This window comes from Macaca nemestrina, chromosome 9 (assembly GCF_043159975.1).
Source record: "Macaca nemestrina isolate mMacNem1 chromosome 9, mMacNem.hap1, whole genome shotgun sequence".
Lineage (NCBI taxonomy): Eukaryota > Metazoa > Chordata > Mammalia > Primates > Cercopithecidae > Macaca > Macaca nemestrina.
Window position 1 is genome coordinate 106,916,944 of NC_092133.1, and position 24,008 is coordinate 106,940,951.

General features: G+C 33.2%; 1 protein-coding gene across 1 annotated transcript in view; it reads right to left on the bottom strand.

The window, feature by feature from the left end:
* Positions 1-24,008, bottom strand: part of LOC112426922 (ankyrin repeat domain 30A) — a 133,167-nt gene that overhangs the window by 81,553 nt on the left and 27,606 nt on the right. The window contains exons 12-22 of the mRNA XM_071068735.1: positions 23,087-23,117; positions 20,233-20,305; positions 13,933-14,008; positions 13,546-13,607; positions 10,528-10,618; positions 8,567-8,628; positions 6,156-6,246; positions 3,944-3,972; positions 3,773-3,845; positions 1,777-1,838; positions 205-295 (exon numbers count right to left, since the gene is read on the bottom strand). Coding sequence (XP_070924836.1) covers positions 205-295; positions 1,777-1,838; positions 3,773-3,845; positions 3,944-3,972; positions 6,156-6,246; positions 8,567-8,628; positions 10,528-10,618; positions 13,546-13,607; positions 13,933-14,008; positions 20,233-20,305; positions 23,087-23,117 — 741 coding nt within the window. The remainder of the gene's footprint in view (positions 1-204; positions 296-1,776; positions 1,839-3,772; positions 3,846-3,943; positions 3,973-6,155; positions 6,247-8,566; positions 8,629-10,527; positions 10,619-13,545; positions 13,608-13,932; positions 14,009-20,232; positions 20,306-23,086; positions 23,118-24,008) is intronic.

Sequence of the window (24,008 nt, forward strand, 5' to 3'; positions counted from 1 at the left end):
CAGCTCCTTTTCAGCGCTCTCAATATAGTCTGTTGCTAACACCTGATAAGACGTATAACTTATCTCCATTCAACTTTCACTTCTCTTTTTTTCCATGCTTTGCATTTAGGAGGTAATTTTCTTTGGCTATTAGAGGATATCCTTCCTCATCAGTTTAGAGAAATATTTGGTCAAATGACTTTTTCAATAAAAAATGGTTCTTACCTTCTAATTTTCCACTTATCGTATGGAGTTCTTTTTGAGGTGTAGCCTTGGGTAAACACACATCCTTCTGTGAAACAGTCTCACGGTCACTCTGTTAAAAGTAATATCAATAAATAATTTAAATGGAAAAATCCTAATAATGAAGAGTATCAAAATTCCTTATTAAAATCTTTTTTAAAAACACAATTTCCTACTTTACAACCAATTTGACTAAAGAGCAGACACATAGAGAATCAAAACATTTTGACAGAAATCCTCATTTAACTCTCTCTACATCAAGCTTATCTTTACATTCATGCAGCCATTAACTTGGTTACTGAGCAGGAGAAAGAAATCACATTCATGAAAAAATTCACTCTTGCATATTTCAAAAAGTATCTCTCTTAAAAATATCTAACTTATGTTGTAGTCCTCATCAAAACTGAATATGACTTTTCAAACAAAATACAACACACTTGCTACTTGCCATTATACATTTAAAATATTAAACATTTAAAATATTAAACATTTGAAGGCCAGATTTAACATTTAAAATATTCATGATTATAGAATTATTTAGTGTTAAAAATGATGCATGTCATGAAGAGAACTTTTAGAGTCTGTCATATAATATATGCACAGAATGTTGAAAAGCTGCTTTATTTTGGTAAACAGGGGCCTAAATTCAGCAACATGTTTTTGACATATCTATGCTGACAAAAAAAGTGCCTGAATAGAATGTAAATGCAGTAAGAAAAAAATTATGTTATGTTTAAATGAAATAAACAAATATTAAAGTTTTTTTGTCTAATGACAAATCAGATAAAATCTACCTGTCTGTTGACTTCCACCCTTTGCTGTTACCATCAGGCAGCAGCTGCTTGTTTGTAAGAGGTCAGATACTTTCTATGTCTTTCCACAGCTGTGACCTTAAAATACATCACTATTATTTGACGCTCACGCTGCTGCAGCTTGACTGCCACAAAGGGACTCAAGGAGTTCTATTTGTGAAAATAATTTATATTTTTTAAAAGACTAGTCAACCAATACTCTTGTTATTATAGTCCCACCAGGTTTCCTATTCCTCAGACTTGTCTTTTTCCTGAAATGTTCCCTCAGCTCTATACTGAACAATAAAGATATGTCAATATGTTAAAGTCCCAGTCATTAACTTTTCAGGTCCCAGCTTTTACAATACTGCAGTTTAAACTGTCTATGAATCCAATTAGAACTTTTGTACCTCTAGATAAATCACAGAATCATATATTTGCCCATAACTGGACTCAGTATAATTCTTTCGCTTTTAGACAAACGTACTTCAGATCCCATGTGAATTGCTAGTGACTTCTAAGCCTTATTTTTTATACTATACCACACTAGCTTCTTAAATTAATCCTACAAATTAGCAAAATTTCACTATGAAGTAGTAACCTACTTAGCACATAGATTCTCTATGAAGCGTATTCTGAAAAATACCAAAAGTAATTTGGGGATGACATATGCAGAAGTGAGAAAATAAAGTCTAAGCCTCTGATTTTGTGTTTTCATATCATGCAATACTAATATTAAGAAAACACTGATAATACATAGTACCTCTAGATCCCAAGAATTTTCTTCATTGTCCTTTTGTTTGGATTCTGATGGGATCATCTGATCTATAAAAGGTTAATCATAGATACATCCATGAGAACATTTCTCTATTATAAATTTTCAAAACATATACAAATCTGCTTTCATTCATGAATCTGTGGTTTTTCCTCTGTAGCCCGTATATTCTTTGTGTCGATTACAATCACTACTTCTATAGTCAATCCATTAGAATTGAAATCTAAAGTCTGAAAATTAACATTCTATCATTCATTAGAATGCAGAAAAATAGAAATCTGACTAAATTGTATGAATTATTTCTTCACAAAACAATCATACCCTCTTCTCCTGTGAAACACAGTATGTCCTATATTTGCTGTTCCTTCAGAAAACTTTACCTATCATCTCTCATTTCTTTGTAAATTTTTATTTTGTAGTATTACTTAGTTTGATTGACACAGCAATCTCAAGCAATCTTAAGTAATCTAACGTTCCCACATGTCTCAGGATAAAATGAAGGCCCACACAAGACTTGCAGAGCTCTCAGGCCCATGAGACAGAAAATGAATTTATACCAAAAACAACGCCCAGTTTTCTTTATCAACAAAAAGTACATATTACAACTATTTGAATCAGGTTAAAGAAAAAAGCAAACATGAACAACTAAAACTTAAAAGACCATTTCATCATTAAGGGTTCGTTTATCATTTGACATCCATCAACTGTATACCCAGTTTTAAAAAGCAAATTTAACTTGTGATCAGCATCCCCAAAGTTCACATTTCATGCAGAGGGTCCAAGAAACTCAAATCATACTTTGGTAAGCCACCATTTTCACTCATTTTTAGAAGTGTACCCTGGATACTTTCAGAGATCTAACATGTTGCAACACCATAGCTCTAAGAATCTGTGGGTCACAGGTCAAATTGTTAGTGGAATGTATGATTCCAAAAAGAAATACTTTAAATATTGTAGTTTTAATTTCTAATAACTAAAAAATCAGCAGATAAAACTAACTTAAAGACTCTGAAATCTGCATGCTTTCATTTTTATTTATTATTAATCAGCATCAAAATTGTGCAATTAACTATGGTGTAGTCATACAATGGAATTTCATAAACAACCTAATATTTAAAAAGACATTTAACTGTGCTCTTTATGGATGTCTCTAAAAATTATAATGCAGATAAAAAAAGAATTGCTGAATATTAAAATATTACACTGTACAACCATGTATGCTTTAGAAGTTGAAAAATATTTCACATATTAAATATGAACTTGCACACATGTTGTAAAATGTTTAAACATGCATAAGAATAGTTTTTAAAATAGTTTAGAATATTGGTTACTTCTAGGCAATAAACGGTAGTACTATACAAAGACTCTAAAGCCAAAGGCTTCAGAATCACAGTTTCATGAAAAAGAGTGTGTTTATCAAATATTCACCAATAAATGACTAATTACTATCCTCATCTTTACAAGGGAAAGGTACCACACACATAAACAGACACACACAGGCACACATGCAGACACATACACACAAACACACAGAGTTCGCTAATCCGAGTTACCGATTTTCTTAGGATTCTCAAAGTGACAACACCGGAAATGAGGTAATTAATGTTAAAAAACAAGTGTTATATTAATAAAAGATGCAATCCCCGAAGTAAACCGTGGAATTTGAATCAAGCTTCAAAGAACTAAACAAAAATTAGACTTTCAAAATTCACCTCCTTGAATCTTTAAGAAATACAGAAGTTCAAAATAGAAAACATTACAGTTTCGGGATACAAAAGTGGAAACACTTGAGAACAAGGCTACAAAAATATTGTAAATTACTGTTCTTGTAAGATTGGGTTTTCAAACACAAATACCAGTATTGGCATTATCTAGATCAAATTTTTTTCAGCAAAGTTGAAAAAAATACAGCGTTGGGGATAGAAAGACTATTATCAAAATGTCCAATATTGAAATATTCGTCTTTACATAAGTTGAAATTTACCTGCTGTCAAAGGTTGTTCCTTCTTGCATTCGAAGGCTTCATTTGGAAAAGAGTTTTGTATTTCAGTGGCAGGCTAAATGGGTTTGGAAGAACAATGATTAATCAAGAATGGATACTTCACAAAATACATAGTTAAGAAGTCATTCAAAATGAAATTATAAAACTAAATACCTTGAAGGCAGATGACTTCTCAGGAGGCTCTAAAAAGCGAAAGAGATTTATCATCAATCATAAGTAAATATGACAAAGCCAACCACAAATGAACACAGTGAGAGTATCTAACTGAGTCCTCTTGGTCATCTTTGAGAATGAATACTTTAGATTTGGGAAGTTTTCTTTTGGTTTATTTAGGACACACACATGACAACAATACACTGAAGAAAATATAAATATAGGTTTCACAGATCATGCAGTTAAGACTTCAAAAGCAAGATTGTATTTCACATGTAAAAAGAATTGATATGAGAAAATAAATGTCAAAGCTGAACATGGAATGCCATACCAGGTACTTAACGAAACACACTAGAATCATTTATATTATTCTACTCATCATGTTCTTTAATACGGGCCTATCTTTGGAAAGGTACATAGTTATGATGAGAGTTCAATTGAATGTAGAATTGACATCTCATCTGTGAAGTGTTATGAATTGATCAGCTTGGATATACACTTAGGTCATAATACTAAATATAAATATTCATTGTTTTCCATAACCATATGGTGTAATCATATGCCAATATTTCTGTATCCTCTATTTTATCCATCTGAATGCTTCTTGATCCACTCATGCAAGATGTATAAAACTCATCATGGAAATAATTTATAAGCTTTCAATATTCACATATTTATATAAAAATTAATTGCAATAGATGTATTAAACACAAATAACTTTTTATATTGTTAAGTCACCACAATATTTATTTTAAAAAGCAATCTTATTATTCAAATATAAATTCAGTAATTTTTAGTTCCTACAACTCATCTGATTTGGTGTATCATTAGTCTATAATAAATTTTTGTGGAATGGCAATTCAACACACTTTCTTAAAAATAAAGTCAATGTTCTTAGTTTCAAATATATCTCATCTGAATAGCTAACATCAACAAAATATATATTTGTCATGCCTGATTGTAACAGAGAAACCTAATGAGTCACTGTGGTTCTCCCAATTCTAGTAGGCCTCCTGCTTCTGGTAGTCTCTGGAGTGCCCACAAACTACTTTCGGGAGTGCAAATAATCTAAATGCATCTGAAGAGAGTTCACTCAACTGTCCTTCTCAGAGGACAAAACCTGCCTACCTTCTTTCTTGTTTGTCCCGTTATCTGCCTAGAATGCCTCTATTAAAAAAATAAAATAAAAATAAAAAATAAACAAAACCCTCTAACTCTGTAGAATTCTTCCCATCCAACACTGTTTCAAATTTCTTTTTCCATCACTTCCTTTCTCCTTGTTTAGTGAGAGTATCTTAAATTTACAGTTTCTGCTTTTTTATCTTTTTCTTCTTCTTCTTCTCTGGCTAAAAGCATACTCAGAAACAAAAGGAATATAATGCTTTCTCTTGACCCTGTTATGTCTTGACTGTTTATTCAGTTGCTCTTCTTCCACATTTTCCCCATAAATGGCCTCTCCCCTTGCTTCTGAGAGCGAGCTCCAAGTACCACTGGTATCAGCATCGCCTGAGAACTTACTAATAGAAACTCAATTGTGCTGAATGATACTGTGTATTAATAAGGTATTCAGCTGATTTTCTAATGTTTCATAACTTTTGGTCTATACTGAGTATATATGACAAATTATATAGATGCACACCTATGCATATTTGTTAATACTCACCTATTGCAAATAAAACACAATTCTGCATGCTCAGATAATTCCATCCCTAATGCCTTCCCAGTAGTGAGAAAGACAGGAAAAGTGAGAAAACTTTAACTATAATTTTCTGACAAGTTTTGGGACTGGAAGATCATTTTATATTCTTACCATCTTTCTACACATTGTCTATCTTTTCTAAATATATATATATATTTTCCCATCTCCATTTAATAAACCTGCTTCTTCTTCCTTCATGAACTCCCTATAATCTCTCTGTCTTCCTTAGTCTTCATTCCCTTTTTTACTCCTTTTCTCTTACTTATTTCCTGACTCTCCTCATGTCTTAGAGTATTTTGGATTCAAATAATTTGTTTTTTTTTTTTTTTGTACTCTCTATATATCCTGTTGCCAACTTATACAAGGAATAAAATGTAACTTACCATTTTATTCCTCTCTTTTCAATGTTATGTATTTAGTGGGTAATTTTATTTGGCTATTAGAGTATATCAGTCTTCATGCATTTAGACAAACATATGATTAAAAGACTTTTCAAATAAAAATGGTTCTTACCTTCTACTTCTCTATTTGTATGCTTCGTTACACTTTGATAAATAGACTCAGGTGTACACACTTGAATCTTTGTAGAACTCTCAAAGAGACTCTGTTAAAAGTAGTATCAATAGATAATTTCAATTTTAAAATCAAAAGAGGCATAAAATTTCCTAATTAAAATATTTTTAAACTCAATTTCTGGCTTCAAAGGCAATTTGATTTAAGGATAGGCACATATTGAAAATCACAACATTTTGATAGAAAACCTCACATATGCTATCTAGGTCAAAACTTACCAGTTATCTTCATGCAGCTATTGACTCAGTTACTGAGCATGAAAAAATAAATAATATTGACAAAAATATACACTTATCTGCATATTTCAAGAAGCAACTCACTTAAAAATATCTTACTTTATCTTCCTCACCAAAAATCAAGAAGGCACATCAAACAAAATATAATACACTTGCTACCTGCCATAACACAAGTTGGAATTCAATCAGGCTGGTGGGAAAAATATTAGAGATAGTTATAGAGATAGACACAAAGCTGCCTGGAAGACTGAGAAGTTTGCATAATTTTGGTAATAGATATGGTTGAAGGCAACCCGATCTTCACCTTTAGTTAAACAAATTAAAGTAGTCATAAAGGAAGGCAGAGTAGTTTACCTAGCTAGCTAATTTACTCATATAATCTTAAGACTAACATTTGATGTACCACAGGTGCTTAAGGGCTTTTTACTCGGGAAGTCCACAATGTCAATTACCCTCTAATGGTGTTGACTCAAGCTTTTGTTAATTAATCTTACTGAATAATTGTGAGTCTGACTAGCTGATCAGGGCCATAGTGGCAACTGTTTACAGAACTCAGCAGGGAGTCTATAAGCCACTTGGACACCCTCAGCTGGACTGACAGAGCAGAATATCTGTGTGTCAATGTACTTTATTCATCTGTCGCCGGGTCAGAGGTCTGCAAGGGACAGACTCCCTGCAGCTGGTGTTCCCTGGAAAGGAGGGCTGCCGCACATACATACTGCATTAAACATCGAAAATATTCATGATTATAGAATTATTTAGTGTTAAAAATGATACATGGTATGAAGAGAATGTTAAGAATAAGTCATATAAAGTATACTCAGAACATTGTAGAAGCTGCTTTATTTAGGTAAACAGGGGCTTAAAATAATCAAAATGTTTTGATAAAATGCTGACAGAAAAAGTACTTGAATAAAATGAAAAAGTACTAAGGAAAACTTATGTTATGTTTAAATGAAAGCAGACAAGTATTAGAAGTCTTTTTTTTTTTTTTTTTTTTTTTTTTTTTTTTTTTTTTTTTGTCTATGGACAAATTAGATAAAGTCGACTTGTCTACTGACATCTCATTTCTGTTACCACTGTGCAGCAGGGGCTTGGATCTAAGAGGTCAGTCACTTCCTGTGTCTTTCCACAGTTGTGACCTTGGACTACATCATTATTATTTGGTACTTACGTTGCTATAAGCATGGCTACCACAGATGGACTCAAAGAGGTCTATTTGTAAAAATAATTTCTACTTTTTAAAACACTACTCAAACAAATTGTTGTTATTACAGTCCCACTCGTTTCCTATTCTTTATGCATTATTTTCTCCTAAAATGTTCCTTCAGATCTCTACTGGACAATACACATATGTCAATTATTTCAAGTCCAAAGCATTATCTTTTCATGTTTCAAGTTGTACAAAACCGCAGCTTAAACTATTTTTCTATTAATCTAATTAGAACTTTTTTACATCTAGATATACCACCAAATCATATATTTGCCCAAAGGTGGATTCAGAGTAATTCTTTAGTTTTCAGCCAAACTTTACCTCAAACTCATGTGAATTACTGGTGAATTCTAAGCTTTATTTTTTATACTATACTAAACTCGTGTCTAAAACTAATTCTGAAAATTAGCAGAATTTCACTATCAAGCAGTAATCTACTTAGCACATAGATTTTTTTTAAGTATTTTTTTATTTTTTTGGAGACAGAGTCTCACTCTGTCACCCAGGCTGGAGTGTGATGGTACAATCTCAACTCACTGCAGCCTCCTCCTCCTGGGTTCAAGTAATTCTCCTGCCTCAGCTTCCCAAGTAGCCGAGATTACAGGTATGTGCCACCATGTCCAACTAATTTTGTATTTTTAGTAGAGACAGGATTTCACCATATTTACCAGGCTAGTCTCGAACTCCCAAACTCAGGTGATCCTCCCACCTTGGGCCTCCCAAAGTGCTGGCATTACAGGCATGAGTTACAGTGCCCAGCCAAGTGTATTTTTATAAATACCAGAATTTCTTCTGAGCATATGCAGTGGTAAGAAAACCAAGTCAAAGCCTCTGATTTTCTATTTTCACATCACTCAATATTAACATTTTTAGAGAATAATAACATCAATAATATACAATACCCCAGAATCCCAAGCATTTTCTTTATCTTCCTCTTGTTTGGATTCTGTTGGGAACCTCTGATCTATAAAAGGTTAATCACAGACACATTCATGAGAACATTTCTTATTATAAATTTTTAAAACATATACAAATCTATTTTCATTCATGAATCTGTGGACTTTCTTCTGTAGCCTGTATATTCTATTGGTGGATAATAACCACCACTTCTATAGTCAATTGGTTAGAACTGCAATCTTAAAAATCTAAAAATTAACTTCATATTCATTAGAATGCAAAAGAAAAATAAAAGTTTGACTAATTTGTATTAATTATTTCTTCACAAAAGAAGTCATATTCTCTTCTCCCATGAAACCCACTATGTCAGATATTTGCTGTTCACTCAGATAATTTTAATTACCTATCATCTGTCATTTCTAAGTTTTTATTTTTTATTATTACTTAGTTTGATTAAGCAATCTTTATTACACAGTTCTTCAAAAAAGATTATTTATCAATAAGTAAGATTCTTCAAGATACTAACTTTTTGATATTAGCAAAATATACATCCAATCCTTTGAAATTTCAGTAGGCCATGACAATATATTTGATGTGAATGTGTTTTAGATAAATAAGCTTAAAGAACTTGTACTGCATATAAATTAAAAGCTACTTTAATTACAATGAGATAGTATTTCCTCAATGCAACAATATCTTCAGAATCAACTTGTGACTCCTTGGAGAAACATTAGAAACTTATAGGAAAAATGAGTGCTGTAAGTAACCTAAATTTCCAACATTTCATAGAATTAAATCAAGGTCCATGCAAGGTCCAAGGAGTACTGAGAGCCATGAGGCAGAAAACAAATATATAACAGAAATATTCTAAATGCATCTGAAGTTAATTCACTCACATTTCCTTTTCAGAAACTCTAAAGTTGCCTGGCTATCTTCTTTCTTGCCCCGTTTCCTGCCTCACAATCCCTCTTCCTTAGCCAAAATAATGTCTATATCTGTGGTCTTGATTCTTCCCACTCAACATCTTTTAAAATCAATTTTCCCAACACTTTCTTTCTCTTTGATTAGGGGTAGTATCTGACATCTGTAATTACTATTTATTTACCTTTTTTCCCCTCTGGCCAGAAACATACTCAGAAATAAAAGCAATATAATGCTTTCCCTTGATCCTGTTATGTCTTGACCTTCTATCCAACTGCCCTTCTTCCAGATTTTTCCAAAGGAAAGGCTGTTCCCTTGCTACTTAAGAGTGAGGTTGAAGGACCACCAGTATCAGCATCACTTGAGAACTTATTTAAAAATGCCAGAATCCCATGCCTGCTGAATCATAGCGTGCATTGTTAACAAGGTATTCAGCTGATTTTCTACAGTTTGAAAACTTCTGATCTATACCGAGTCTATATGACAAATTATATACATGCATGGCTGTGCAAATATGCTTATATTCACCTATTGCAGATAAAACACAACTCTCCATGGTCAGGTGCTTCCATCCCTAATGCTTCCCCACCAGTGAGAAAGACAGGAGAGACAACATTTTGCTATAATTCCCTGGCAAATTTTGGTAATGAAAGGTCACTTTATATTCTTCAAATCTTTCTAACCATGACCTATCTTTTTCTAAAGAATTATTTTATTTTACCATCCGCCATTATATAAGCCTGCTTCTTGTTGCCTCATGTACTCCATGTATTCTCTGTCTTCCTCTGTCTTCATTTCCTCTTTTACTCCTTTGCTCAGGTCTTACAGTATATTGAATTTAAACTAATAATTCCGCTCTTTTTTTGGCACTGTCAATATAATCTGTTGCTAACACCTGAGAAGACATGTAAGTTTCACTCCTTTTGTTCTTCTATGCTATGCATTTAAAAAATAATTTTCTTTGGCTGTCAGAGTATATCAGTCCTCATGCATTTAGACAAACATTTGGCCAAATGGGGTTTTAAATTAAAAAAATTGTTCTTACCTTCTATTTTGTGATTTATTGTTTCGACATCATTTTGATATATAGCACCAGGTAAACACATATAATTCTGTCCAGCACTCTTAGAGATAATCTGTTAAAGATAATATCAATAAATAATTTGTTTATTTCATTTTTTTGTTTTTTTGAGATGAAGTCTTGCAGCGTGGCTCTTTGGTGTGATCTTGGCCTACTGCCACCTCTGTCTCCCAGGTTCAAGCAATTCTCCTGCCTCAGCCTCCCAAGTAACTGGGACTATAGGCATGAGCCACCACGCCTGGCTAACTTGTTCTATTTTTAGGATAGACAGGGTTTCACCATGTTGGCCAGGCTGGTTTTGAACTCCTGATCTCAAGTGATCCGCCTGCCTCATCCTCCCAAAGCACTGGGATTATGGCGTGAGCCACATCAATAAATATTTTCAATTTTAAAATAATAAAAATGACAAGCATCAATACTTTTATTTAAAATCTTGTTTATGGACTGGGCACAATGGCTCACACCTGTAATCACAGCACTTTGGGAGGCCAAGGCGGGTGGATCACGAGGTCAAGAGATCGAGACCATATTGGCCAATTGGGTGAAACCCCATCTCTACTAAAAATACAAAAATTAGCTGGGCATGGTGGCAGGTGCCTGTAATCCCAGCTACTCAGGAGGCTGAGGCAGGAGAATTGCTGGAACCCAGGAGGTAGAGGCTGCAGTGAGCTGAGATCAGGCATTGCACTCTAGCCTGGTGACAGAGCAAGACTCCATCTCAAAAAAAAAAAAAAAAAAAAAATTCTTAAAACATATTTTTTTTTTACTTTAAAGGTAATTAGATTTAAAGCTGTTCACATATTGGACACCAAAACATTTCAAGAGGAAACCTCAAATGTGCTCTGTATATCAAACTTATCTTTTATCTTCATGTTGCTATTGACTAGGTTACTGAGCATGGAAAATAAAACATATTCAGAAAAAATTCACTCATGTACAAAAGGAATTAAATTCAAAGTATCTGCCTTACTCTGTAGTCCTCACCAAAAATAATAGGGCATTTCAAACAGAACACAATATGATTAAACACTTAACATATGCATAATTATAGAATTTTTGTTAAAAACTATGCAGGGCATGAAGAGAATTTTCAGAGTATGTCATACAGAGTGGGAATAGAACTCTGTAGAAATTGTTTCATTTAGGAAAACAAGGGCTTAAGATAATAAGAATAATTTTTACAAGTTTTTTGCTGATAAAGAACTGCTTGAATAAAAGGAAAGATTCAGAAGGAAAACTTTTATTTATGTTACTTTTAAATGAAAGCAGTCATTAGATAAAGTATGTGATTGATTAAGACACAACTTCAGAAAAGTAGAGCAAGCCTTCATAAAAAGAGAAAAACAAAAACATGTATTCGTGAAACGTGTAACGTGTGCCAGACACATATTTGCAGATTTTTCTTCACTTTAGAATAATGAGGATGATGATGATGTTGGTGGTTACCCCACTTTCTACTTCCTAGTCATTCTAGGTTAAGAACAAAATGATGAACAAATACGGTCCACTGTTCTCTCTGTTTAGAATGTCTTCCTCCTAGACTTTCATATGGCCTACGCCTCATCTTTGAGATGGAGATTAAATGGCAGTCTCAGAAAGATCTACTCTGACCACAGAATTCCACTGCCACTCCCACACCCATGCTAATTATAAAGTTCTTCAATTTTCTCTAACCAAACATTCTCTGTTTTGTTTTTAAGAAAAAGTTATAGTGACTTATAAGTTTTTTCTATTTGTTATTCTCTTCCTACTACTACAGCATAATTCCTCATCTTGGATATTCAGAGTCTCATTGCCTAACACAGTTAGTGCTCAGAAAGAAATTACTCCAGGTCAAAACATTGAAAATCTCATCAGGAAAGTCTAACTTTCCAAACTGCTATATTTCTATGGAAAATCTGCAGTTGTAGCCTGCTGAAAGTTACCATCCCCTTACCCAAAATTAGAAATCCACATGCCTGTTCCTACTCCCCGTTCTTGTGCTAACAATACTGCTCTCACATAAATGCCACTTTGATCATTTCATCTTACATTCGTATACAGACTTTCCAGTTTACAAAATCTTTTCACATTTGTTACAACATTATTTCATCACATGTACCTAAGAGGTAGATATGAGCACTATTTTTATTAACAAGGTTACTGGTATTTGATTAGGTTAAATGATTTTTTCCAAGTTCCCATAGATAGTAAGTGACAGAACCAAAATACAGACTTATTTTTTGACATCCACTCATTGTTGTTACCACTACGCAGCTGCTGCTTCTAAGTGGTAAGGCCATTCCTATCTCTTCATCCACAGCTGTGACCTTGGAATACATCATTATTATTTGATACTTATGTGGCTGTAAACATGGCTGCCACAAATGGACTCAAAGATTTCTATTTGTGAAAAGAATGCCTGCTTATTAAAATACTACTCAACCAAATTGTTGTTATTACAGTTTTACAGGTGTCCTATTTCTCATGTTTATCCAATTCCTGAAATGTTCTTTCAGATATATACTGGATAATCAAAATACACCAATACTTTCAAGTCCCAGGCATGATCTTTTCAAGTTCCAAGTTGAGCAAAACTAAGACTACAGTTTAAACTCTTTCTCCCTGAATCCAGTTAGAGCTTTTGTATATCTAGATATACATAGAATCATACATTTGCCCATAAATGAACGCAGAGAAATTATCTAGTTTTTAGACAAATTTAACTTCAGAACTCGAATAGATTCCTGGTGCCTTCTAAGCCTTATTTTCTTTTGCACTATTCTACACTGGCTTCAAAATTAATACTGCAAATCAGCAGAATTGCACTATGCAACTGTTATCCACTTGGCACATGATTAAAAAGTACGTTCTGATAAATGCCAGAAAATAATTTCATATAGACACATGCAGAGGTGAGAAAATAAAGTCAAATCATCTTTCTATGTTTTAAGATTACTCATTACTTAAATTTTAAAATAACATCAACAACAATACACATACCTCAGAATCAGAAGGTGATTTTATATCTTCTTTTTGTCCTGATTCTGATGTGGGCATCTTATCTACAAAATGTTATTCACAGACACATATATGAGAACATTTATTACTGTAAAGTGTAAAAACATATACAAATCTATTTCCATTTATGAATATTTCAAAAATAAGAGTTAATAGCAAAAATAGAAATTCAAAATTGAAGCAGGTTCAGAAAAAAGAATTGATAGTATGAGAAAAGACAGCAGAAAGTATTTTTTTAAGTAGACATTGTTATTTGGTCTACAAAATTGTTTTCTAAATAATAGCATTTAAGCATAGAAAAATTTTCAGAGATATTCACTAAATTACCACTTTTATTATTTTGGCATAAAAAAATAAAATCGTCATTACTTTTTTGATCTTGTGGAGCTTGTTCAATAATGCCAATATCATTTTCTTGTTGTCCAGTTACTGTCTTTGTTGCTCCCTATATTACAAAAAACCGAAAAGCAACAACAAAAAAATCTTCAGAAAAAAATTGTATTTATTCACTCACTCACTCAATTTGTCAGACAAAACAAAACAAAAACATCCATTGTATGTATCAAATCACAGGCACTAACCTAGTAGAAGCAGAAAATACACACAGAAGATAAATTCTAGCTTACATTCAAGAAATGGTAGAGACATGTGAAAACAAATAAGAACAGAAAAACATAACTCACCAGTTCTACAATTTAAGTCAATAAAATACATAAGGGCATAAAGGAGAGAAAAATCAGTTTCACCTGAAAAGCACGGAAAATGCTGCCATAATGGGGCCATATTTGGAAGGACAGGCAAAGTGCAGAGTCAGGATACAAAGACTCTAGGTGCAACAGCATGTGCAAAATAATAAGGCATGAAACAACATGGCAACTGAGGGGTGCCAAAGTGATATGGTAAAACTGGAACACAGTCAGAGCAAATGAGTTGAAGAGAGAAAATGGGGCCAAACCATATAAGATATGTGTCACGCTAGAATGTGTACTTAACCCTTCAGGTAATGGGTATCTGCTCAATATGCAGATAAGTTACATCATTACAAATATATTTTAGAAAGGTGACCCTTCCAGTGATGTAAAGATAGATGAACATGGGGAGATGGGGCAAAACTAGAAAGGAGTACTTCAAAATTATAGGTAGAGAGTTAATTACGGTAATAAGATATGGAAAATTATAAGAAGGTAGATAATACAAATTTTGGTGTGTGACTGGCTTGGTGACCTGGAGGAAGGTTGAAGTGCAGGATGTGGGGGACGGTTAAAATGGAGGTTGAAGTACTTGAGCATTTCATGGCTACTTCCTAGGTGTTATTTACTAGGATGGGGAAACCAGATGACTGAGTAGATTACAAAGAGTCAGGAAAGAGGCAGGAAAAGAATTAAAAAAAAAGATGCTTTCAGTTTGAGACTTCTAAGATTTGAGGCATCCAAGGGGCTTGGAAGAAAGATCTGGATAAATACATTTGGAGTATGAGTAGATAATCTACATGAGGAAAATTACATAGTGATAAGGAAATAAATATTTATAAGATAGACTAAATGGGTAGAATTAAGCAACACAAATCTACACAGACTGTCGAAATTTTGAAAATGAAATTAAAGGAGAGAGAAAAACGTGGGATTAAGTTTCTCAGTCATATATTTCCAAATTTGTTTCAAGAATATAATTTTATTTATATATGTAAATATTTATTTCTGAAATATTATTGCAATATGCATCTTTGAATTGAATGAAAACATTTAATTCTAAAACAAGATTCTGCAAAATGACCTATATAAAAACCTTGAAATTTTTAATTGTAGAAGAGAAATGCTTACCCATAGAATTATGAGGCATTTTTAAGTACTACTATAAAGTGAGATAGAAATGTGAAACCCTGCTTTAAAATTCACATGCTTTTCTTATGTTCCTGTAAACAATATAATACTAGCTCAAATTGCCTACTTACACCATATAGGATGGTAGTTTAAAATTGGAGAAAAGATCTCACATAAAGAAAATTAAGCAATAATTATTCAAGTTCAAGATTTAATAGTTTTTATGTATATCTATGATTGTCAAGCACAATTCAGTATTCACAGGAGAAGTGAAGAAAGAAACTAAAAAATTCAAATCAACAGGATTCCTGAGTTTTAGAAATAAACAAATGTATGTGCAAGGTTTAATAATTATGAAGACTAAAGTTAATAAGGCTTCCTGGAAATAATATAAAATATCCCCATTGCAAGAGATATTTTAAGAGTAAAAACAATTCTTCCGATGTTAAGTTTGTATACTCTGTTAACAATCTTCCCTCACATATGATTCTATGATAACAGGCACTTTACTTTTAAAAAAATCCACAAATATTGAATACATTCATTTGTTGTGTGTATATAATACCACTACATACATACTATGAACAAAAGATATCAGAATATTTTTAGAGATTAATAATTTCTACATTTATTTCTTTGAGAGTGTTCTAGCTTAAAAGTGATTTTAAAAAAGTGATTAAAAATTTAAGAGACACAGAATAAGAACATTGTTCATATGATCAGAAAATGTAATTTTAATAACAAGCTTAAATAAAATGCTTATTTATTTATACTCTATTATCAAAAATATTCAAAACAGCTACCACGGTTACATCAAAGAGTAAGATAAATTAGTTAAATAACCTAAGAATATGTCAAACATTAAATTAGAAATCTTAAACCAGAAACCAAAGAGTCAAAAATTGATAATTCACAATAAGGCTGACAAGGCCTAAAACAGATTTCACTTTGCATTCTACATTAATATGACTAAATTAAATATAAAACGTAAAGTTAATAAAAGAAGTGAGAATTAAATTTTCGTTCCTTGTTTATAATTTTTTTTTTTTTTTGAGACAGAGTCTGGCTCTGTTGCCCAGGCTGGAGTGCAGTGGTGCAATCTTGGCTTACTGCAAGCTCTGCCGCCCGGGTTCACGCCATTCTCCTGCCTCAACCTCCCGAGTAGCTGAGACTACAGGTGCCCGCCACCACGCCCGGCTAATTTTTTTCTATTTTTTAGTGGAGACAGGGTTTCACCATGTTAGCCAGGATGGTCTCGATCTCCTGACCTCATTATCTGCCTGCCTTGGCCTCCCAAAGTGCTGGGATTACAGGTGTGAGCCACCGCGCCCGGCCATTTATAAATTTTTTGTTGACACAGTATAAATGTACATGTTTTGGGGGTACATATTATCACTTAATACATTCACATAATCAAAACAGAATAATTGAGATATTAATCACCATAAGTATTTATCTTTCCTATATATTAGAAACATTCAAATTATTCTCTACTAGGTATTTTAAAGAGTACAATAAATTGCTCTTACCTATAGTTATCCTTATATTTTCTTTCAGCCTTTTATTAAAATCAGCTACAAGTCACTCAAAAACACCTGAGCCGTAATTTATTACCTGGCTATGTTTTCTAATTTTTTATTTTAAATCATTTATATAATATCTTTTATTCTAGAGCGTTCCTGCTCTCATTTAAACAACTTTTTTGTTCTTTTTTTAATAATAATCTGTGTCATCTTGACTCTCTCATGAAGTCTCTATGTTTATCTTACCCTTCTTCAATGAATTATTTCATTTCACCCCGTTCATGTAATTTATTATTATAGAAATATGGTGGTATCCATTAATGAATGAATTATTTCATTTCACCCCTTCATATAATTTATTATTATAGAAATATGATGGTATCCATTAGATTATTATTGTTCTTTTTTTTTTTTTTTTTTTTGAGATGGAGTCTCGTTCTGTCTCCCAGGCTAGAGTGGTGCAATCTCTGCTCACTGCAAGCTCCGCCTCCCGGACTCACGCCATTCTCCTGCCTCAGCCTTCTGAGTAGCTGGGACTACAGGCGCCCGCCACCACACCTGGTTAATTTTTTGTATTTTTAGTAGAGACGGGGTTTCACCATGTTAGCCAGGATGGTCTCGATCTCCTGACCTCGTGATCTACCCACCTGGGCTTCCCAAGTCCTAGGATTACAGGCGTCAGCCACCGCACTCGGCCCCTAGATTATTTTTTTAACCAAAATAACCTAGGACAAAAATTTACCCTTACAAAGTTTATAATATTATAGAAATAATTAAAATTTAAAAAGTTAAATTACATGTTATATTTTGGAATATCTCTTCACAGTTGTATTAATTACCTCTTGTGTGGAGAAATGTGAGACTTTAGTTTTTAATAGTACCTTATTTAACTGGGTTTGCATTGAAATGGTATGGGTTGTTTCTATTCTGTGTGGCAAAAAGCTAAGTATAAATAATTGTATAAATTCTGCTTCTTCCAAGAAACAGAGAAAGAAAGAGTAAATCATGGGGAAGGCAATGATTGATTAATGAAAATCCTGTATAGCAACTAAATAGAAACCTGTAAATAAATATGCTGACAATGGAGACAGTGATGCCCTCTCAAAAGCAGACACTGAAAAAATGTATTCTGTGAGAAAAAAAGTCTGGGGTAAATCATTTTTAAAAAGGTGAAAGAGGGAGAAACAAACAAGAGACCTTACCAATCAAGTATAGCTTCAGTCATGAAAGAAAATGAAAAACAACTACTATAAGACATGTGATGAAATACATAAAATACAGACTTTTGTTCATAATATATTCCTATAATGCTGATCAGTATTTACACTATAATTAGTTATTTTGTTAATACCAGTGTAATAAAGATTTAAGTTTTATTATTATATAAGAAGACACCAAATTAGTTAAACATGGTCGTCAGCCAATACCTAAAAGCGAGAATTTTCTTACTACAGAGAGAGAAAAAATTTAAAAAGGAATGTTTCATAAACTTTTCACCTGAAGAAAGTATTGGTAATAAGAATTTTAGAGTAATGTATTCCTTAAAAATATATGTTTAATAGAACATGACTTTCGGCCGGGCTCAGTGGCTCACGCTGTAATCCCAGCACTTTGGGAGGCCCAGGAGGACAAATCATGAGGTCAAGAGATTGAGACCATCCTGGTCAACAGGGTAAAATCCTGTCTCTACTAAAATTACAAAAATAAAGTGGGCGTGGTGGCACGTGCCTGTAGTACCAGCTACACAGGAGGCTAAGGCAGGAGAACTGCTCGAACCTGGAAGGTGGAGGAGGAAGTGAGCCGAGATCATGCCACTGCACTCTAGCCTGCATGACAGAGGGAGACCCCGTTTCAAAAAAAAAAAAAAAAAGAGCATGAGTTGAGACTAAATTCATTAAATTTTTTTTTTTAATCTAGACTCCACTTGGAGGATACTGGAAAATACAGCGTAACCTTCTTTCTTATTTACTACATGTCACTGATTGTCTTCTTATTTAAGACATATTTTCTCAAGATAACTTACATGAATTTATGCATTCTAAATATTAAAAGACAATATAAATTTAAACCATATTTTAGAAATGAATTAGAATTAATTTTAAGATATATTATGCATATTATCTTACTTGTAACATTCCATAACATAAAAATTCATTTGTCTGCTTATTTATTCACATTGAAAACCTCTTAAAATGCTTCTTATAGGCAAGACTATTCTGGGTACACAAGGATGCACGCAAGTATGTTTTCTAACTTGCGGTATCTCATAGTGATGCAAGAGCTTCAAAACAATTATGTAAACAACTAAATACAAAATCTTCTGAAATTTAAAATTTTCAAATGTGATCATAGATCCTAGAACAGTATGTTTAAAAACTGCAATTTAAAAATTCTGAAATTAAAATCTTGCCATATGCTTATTAAGAGTCTCTAATTCCAGAACTGGTTGTTTAATTGGGGTAAAACCTGCGTTCTTCATTTAGATGAAGACTTTAAAGTATACTTTTAATTAAGTAACTTAGAAAACACACTGGCATCCCTTAATAATACAGATTCTGAGAAAGAGAATTTACATTTCTAAATTTCTACTATTATTTTTTTAAATTAGAGATAAGGTCTCATTATGTTGCCCACACTGGTCTCAAACTCTTGGGCTCAAGCAATCCTCCTGCATCAGCCTCCTTGGTAGCTGGAACTACAGGCATGCACCACCATGCCCAAATAAATTTTCACAACTTCTAATATTATTTTGGTGTATTTAAAGAACCAAGAAGAGAAACTGAGACAAAGCTCTCTCCTATAAACTACGTGATATCAAAATAATAAGTGCAAAAAAACCTATATGCTATGTGGCACAGTTTTGGAACTGAAGAGTATCAGAGAGATTCCTTGATTACTATAATAAGTAACGTGATCCATTAAAGACAAATTTAAGCATGAGGGTTTTTTTTTTTAAGTTACAATAGGATAATTTTAAAACTCACAGTAAGTACACTTATCCAAATAAAAATTTACCAGATTTTATATATTCTTTACTGTGGAAAAGTTTTTTCTAATATAATGTTCCTGTCACTATATATTCTCCAGCCCATTCCTTTTTTGGGCCCTCACAACCTCAAAGTATTTACCAAACATTTGTTATTTACTAAAGTAAAAAAAAAGTTTAAATCAACTACTCATATTTTATATAAAATGTTCTTATCTGACCAACTTTATATTGCCAACATGAAATAATGATACTTACAGCACTGCAAAACATGAAAAGTAAATACTATACAGAACTAGATTCCAACTGAGAAAATCAACTTCACAAAAAACCATTTTACCTTGGTAGCAAGATTAAAGTCTTCCTCAAGTTTTGTAGACTGTGAATTTTCAATAGTCTGTTTGCCAAAATGACTTTAGAGAAAAAAGATTTAACATAAATGAGCAAATTCACATATTTTAAAAATAAAATCTGCTAGTGCATATCTTGGTGCTCACTTTAAAAAATGAAAACAAAAAGCAAAATCTGGGAAAAGATCAGTCCTCTGTATATTAAATCATGTTTCTTGGTAAAATTAAAATATGCCCTCTGTTTTTAAAAAATATCTTAGTTACATATTTTTGACTCTTCCTCCCCAACCTATAACATTCAATGAACACTCACTCTTAGCTTCATAAAAAATAGTGACAGCCAATATAATTGGCATACCCTGAATATAATTTGTCCTCACGAACTGTCCTCAATGATGAACTAGAAATCTACTTAATAACTGACATAACTTTTGATATCTAAACCGGAACAAACTTGATAACCTAAAATGAGGAAGAAAGACACAGTTACCGTATCCCTTTTCCATTATCTATCTCTGATTCAAAGACTAATCTGTGTCACAGGAAAATGACATTCTTTGTTTCTCAGCAAAAAAACCACTTAAGAAGACCCTGTTGCTTTCCTTCACCCTAAAACACTACAGAGGGTGCCCTGAAATATTTGAAATGTTGAAAAGCTGAACCTACAAATGTCAAGTCACAAATGTATATTTCTTATTAGAAATATTTTTCTCAACAAAAAGTGAAACTGTAAAAATAATAAAATCTAACTACTTATTTTATACTTGTCCTTCCCTGTTCAGGGCTACATCAACTAGCAAAACCTTAAAAATCTTTGTACTTATTCCCAAGGAGAGAGACTGCTAGAAAAACTGAGTCCTGATAATTGGATTTCTCTAAGTACCGTATATACACAGAGAGAAAGATCTGGAAGTGGGAGCCACTATATCTAGTGAAAGTGTCTCTCACTTCCACATCTTTCTTCTGCAGGGCTTCATGGCAGTCTCCAACCTTTAAATATTCAGCTCATCAAAGCACAGATTACTGAAAAGATAAATTCAATGACCAGCCAAGAAGCTCTGTATTTACCTGTTCCTGGAAAACAACTAAATGGAGTCTCAGTCAGTCATTCACCTCCCCCATAAGCATGTTACCAAAAACCCAACTGAAGCTCCCTGACTTATTTGCCAGCCAATCTTACCCCTGCTTTACATGTACATGGGTAGGACATTAGAGGCTTGGAAAAAGAGGCAAAGGGGAGGGGCACTTGCCCTGGGCCACAGATCTGTGTAATTCAGCAACCTTCAATCTCCTAGCATTCAAGGGGCTCTAAGCCTCTCCAGTGAGATTTGGGGTGAAAGAACAGAATAGCACATTTCTATCTGATCGTAGAGACTTTTTTTTTTTTTTTTTTTTTTTTACCCTTTCAACAGAAATCTTGAAGTTTGTCCATTCCTCCAATTAAACAAGCAAAAAAGCAGTGACCTATTCAGGACTTCTTTTGTACCATATTTAATATACCTTTCTAGATAACTCCCAATATCTACTGTGTTTGTTCTAATTTATCTTCATCAAACTTGTCATAAGATCCAACATTCTGATCTCTTTGGTAAAACCCTTACTCCTACCAATCCTGGGATTATTTCTCTTCAGACTTGGCCTTTCCCTGCTAATTCCCTTGTTACCTACTTCCACTGAGTTCTCCAGCTAATTTCATTCTTATCCTTTTCAATTTGTTTAATTAGACCCATTTCCTCTTCCTTTCTATTATTCAAACACTCACTTACATGGTGATATAAAAACAAGAGTAATGGGCTTTGAAATGAGTTTAAATATTACTTGTTACCTCCTATATTTAAATAGGTCACTTTGAGTTTCAGACTCTCCATCTGAACAACCATTTTTCCAGGATATTAAATACAGGTTGAAATATGAAAGTATTTTGATTAGTCTCCAAGAGTCCTTAAAATCCTAAAATTCCATGTACTTTTAATTTTACCTATAGAAAAATGGGGCTGGTAGAAAGCAATAAAATAATAGAAGAAAAGAACACCAAGGAAACCAGAGAAGACAGTAATCAGGAAAAGATCATAGAAAAGTCATGGAAGAAGAAAAAAAGACTCTAGCAAAAAAAACGAAGAGTTCATGCAACTAGGCAGGGTACTGCTTTGAAGAAAAACTAAGCTGGGAAGTCAGTAAACCGAGAAATCTATAAGAAATAGCCTCTAAATATGATTAACATATTTCTACATAGATATTCTCCAATAAGAGTAAAATAATTCATCTATAGGATTTACCTGGTCTTGCTTATGAAACAAAAACCTATGTCTTGTCACCACAGCTAAGTCAGATCTGCTCTAAAAACTTTGATGATAAAAACAAGGTACTGGTATACCTCTTTAGCTCTTAAACATGTTAGAACAAAGTCTTGGATTAACCAGTGTTCTAAGGGAAATCTCTAAAAAGGGTTAACATATGACAAAATGTGACTTTGTTAATTCATCCCATCTCAACCTGGACCTTGATCCTAATGATGCACAGGTATCCATCAATCTGTGCTGAGGGGCAAGAGAAGGGATTTGGGAGCAAGGTAGGCTGATGGCAAACTCAAGGGTCAGTTACTTTTTAGCTATGAAATCATAGACCGATTAATCAACCTCTCTGAACCACATTTGACTGACTAATACAAAGTAGGTGATAGTAGCACAGATGTTTTCCAAAGCTGTGTGATGACTATGTGAGATGATAAATATTAAGCATATAATATGTTGTCTAGCCCAGAGTAGAATACTCAACAGATAGTGATTTCTTTCCTCTATATTTTCTGAGTTAAAATATACGTTTTAAAAAACCATAAAGTCTTACCTGAATATAGACTCTACAGAACTCACATGCACTATTAAAGAGAAAAAGTAAAATACATTAAATCAACAAATATAGATAGAAAATACAGAATATTAAAAACATAAAAGGGCATGATGGCACATGCCTGTAATCCCAGCTACTTGGGAAGGTGAGGCAGGAGGATCACCGAAGGAGCCCAGGAGTCTGAAAGTAGCCTGGGAGACATCATGATACTTTAACTTAATTTAAAAGAATCATGCACACTTTCATGCATGATCCAGATATTGTATAAAAAAGCATAATACTCAGATGCTTTGTTATAAAGACTGAGATAATTTGATATACAGCATTCCTTTGGGACAATACATTAAGACTATAGTAAAATTATTATTAAGTATACTACTGGTAGAAAATTGATGCATTAAGAACTATTATTTCCCCTCCTTTATAGTTCTCAAATGAGAGGAAAAATCGAATTTAGCACAATTTGATATCTAAAAGTGAACTACAGTGTACAATAGCCATAATACAAACAGAATCCTATAAGACTGACAGAAAATTGTATTATTAGCAGAATTAGTATAAGTGGACAGTGTCAACCTTAGAAAGTATAATTTCTAGACAAATGAACTCGGAGCAGTTAGAACAGAGGATACAGTAGTCTCTCTTGATCTGCTCTACTTATAGAAAGAAACACACACACATGATTTCCCTCTGCTCTCACACCACAAACATCAAAACAGAAGACTTCTGTGACCAAATGTTTGGAGGATTTTCGCTACCAACAAGTAGGCAATCAATTCTGTAGCAGAAACCAGCTGGTTGTCCTCTATTCAATTCCAACACTATCTGTCTAGAAATAGTCTCAGATTCCACAGGTTGAAGGCTCAGTCTCACAAGACTGCCCTCCCATACCAATTGCAAATCTGTGTCTCTGAAACTT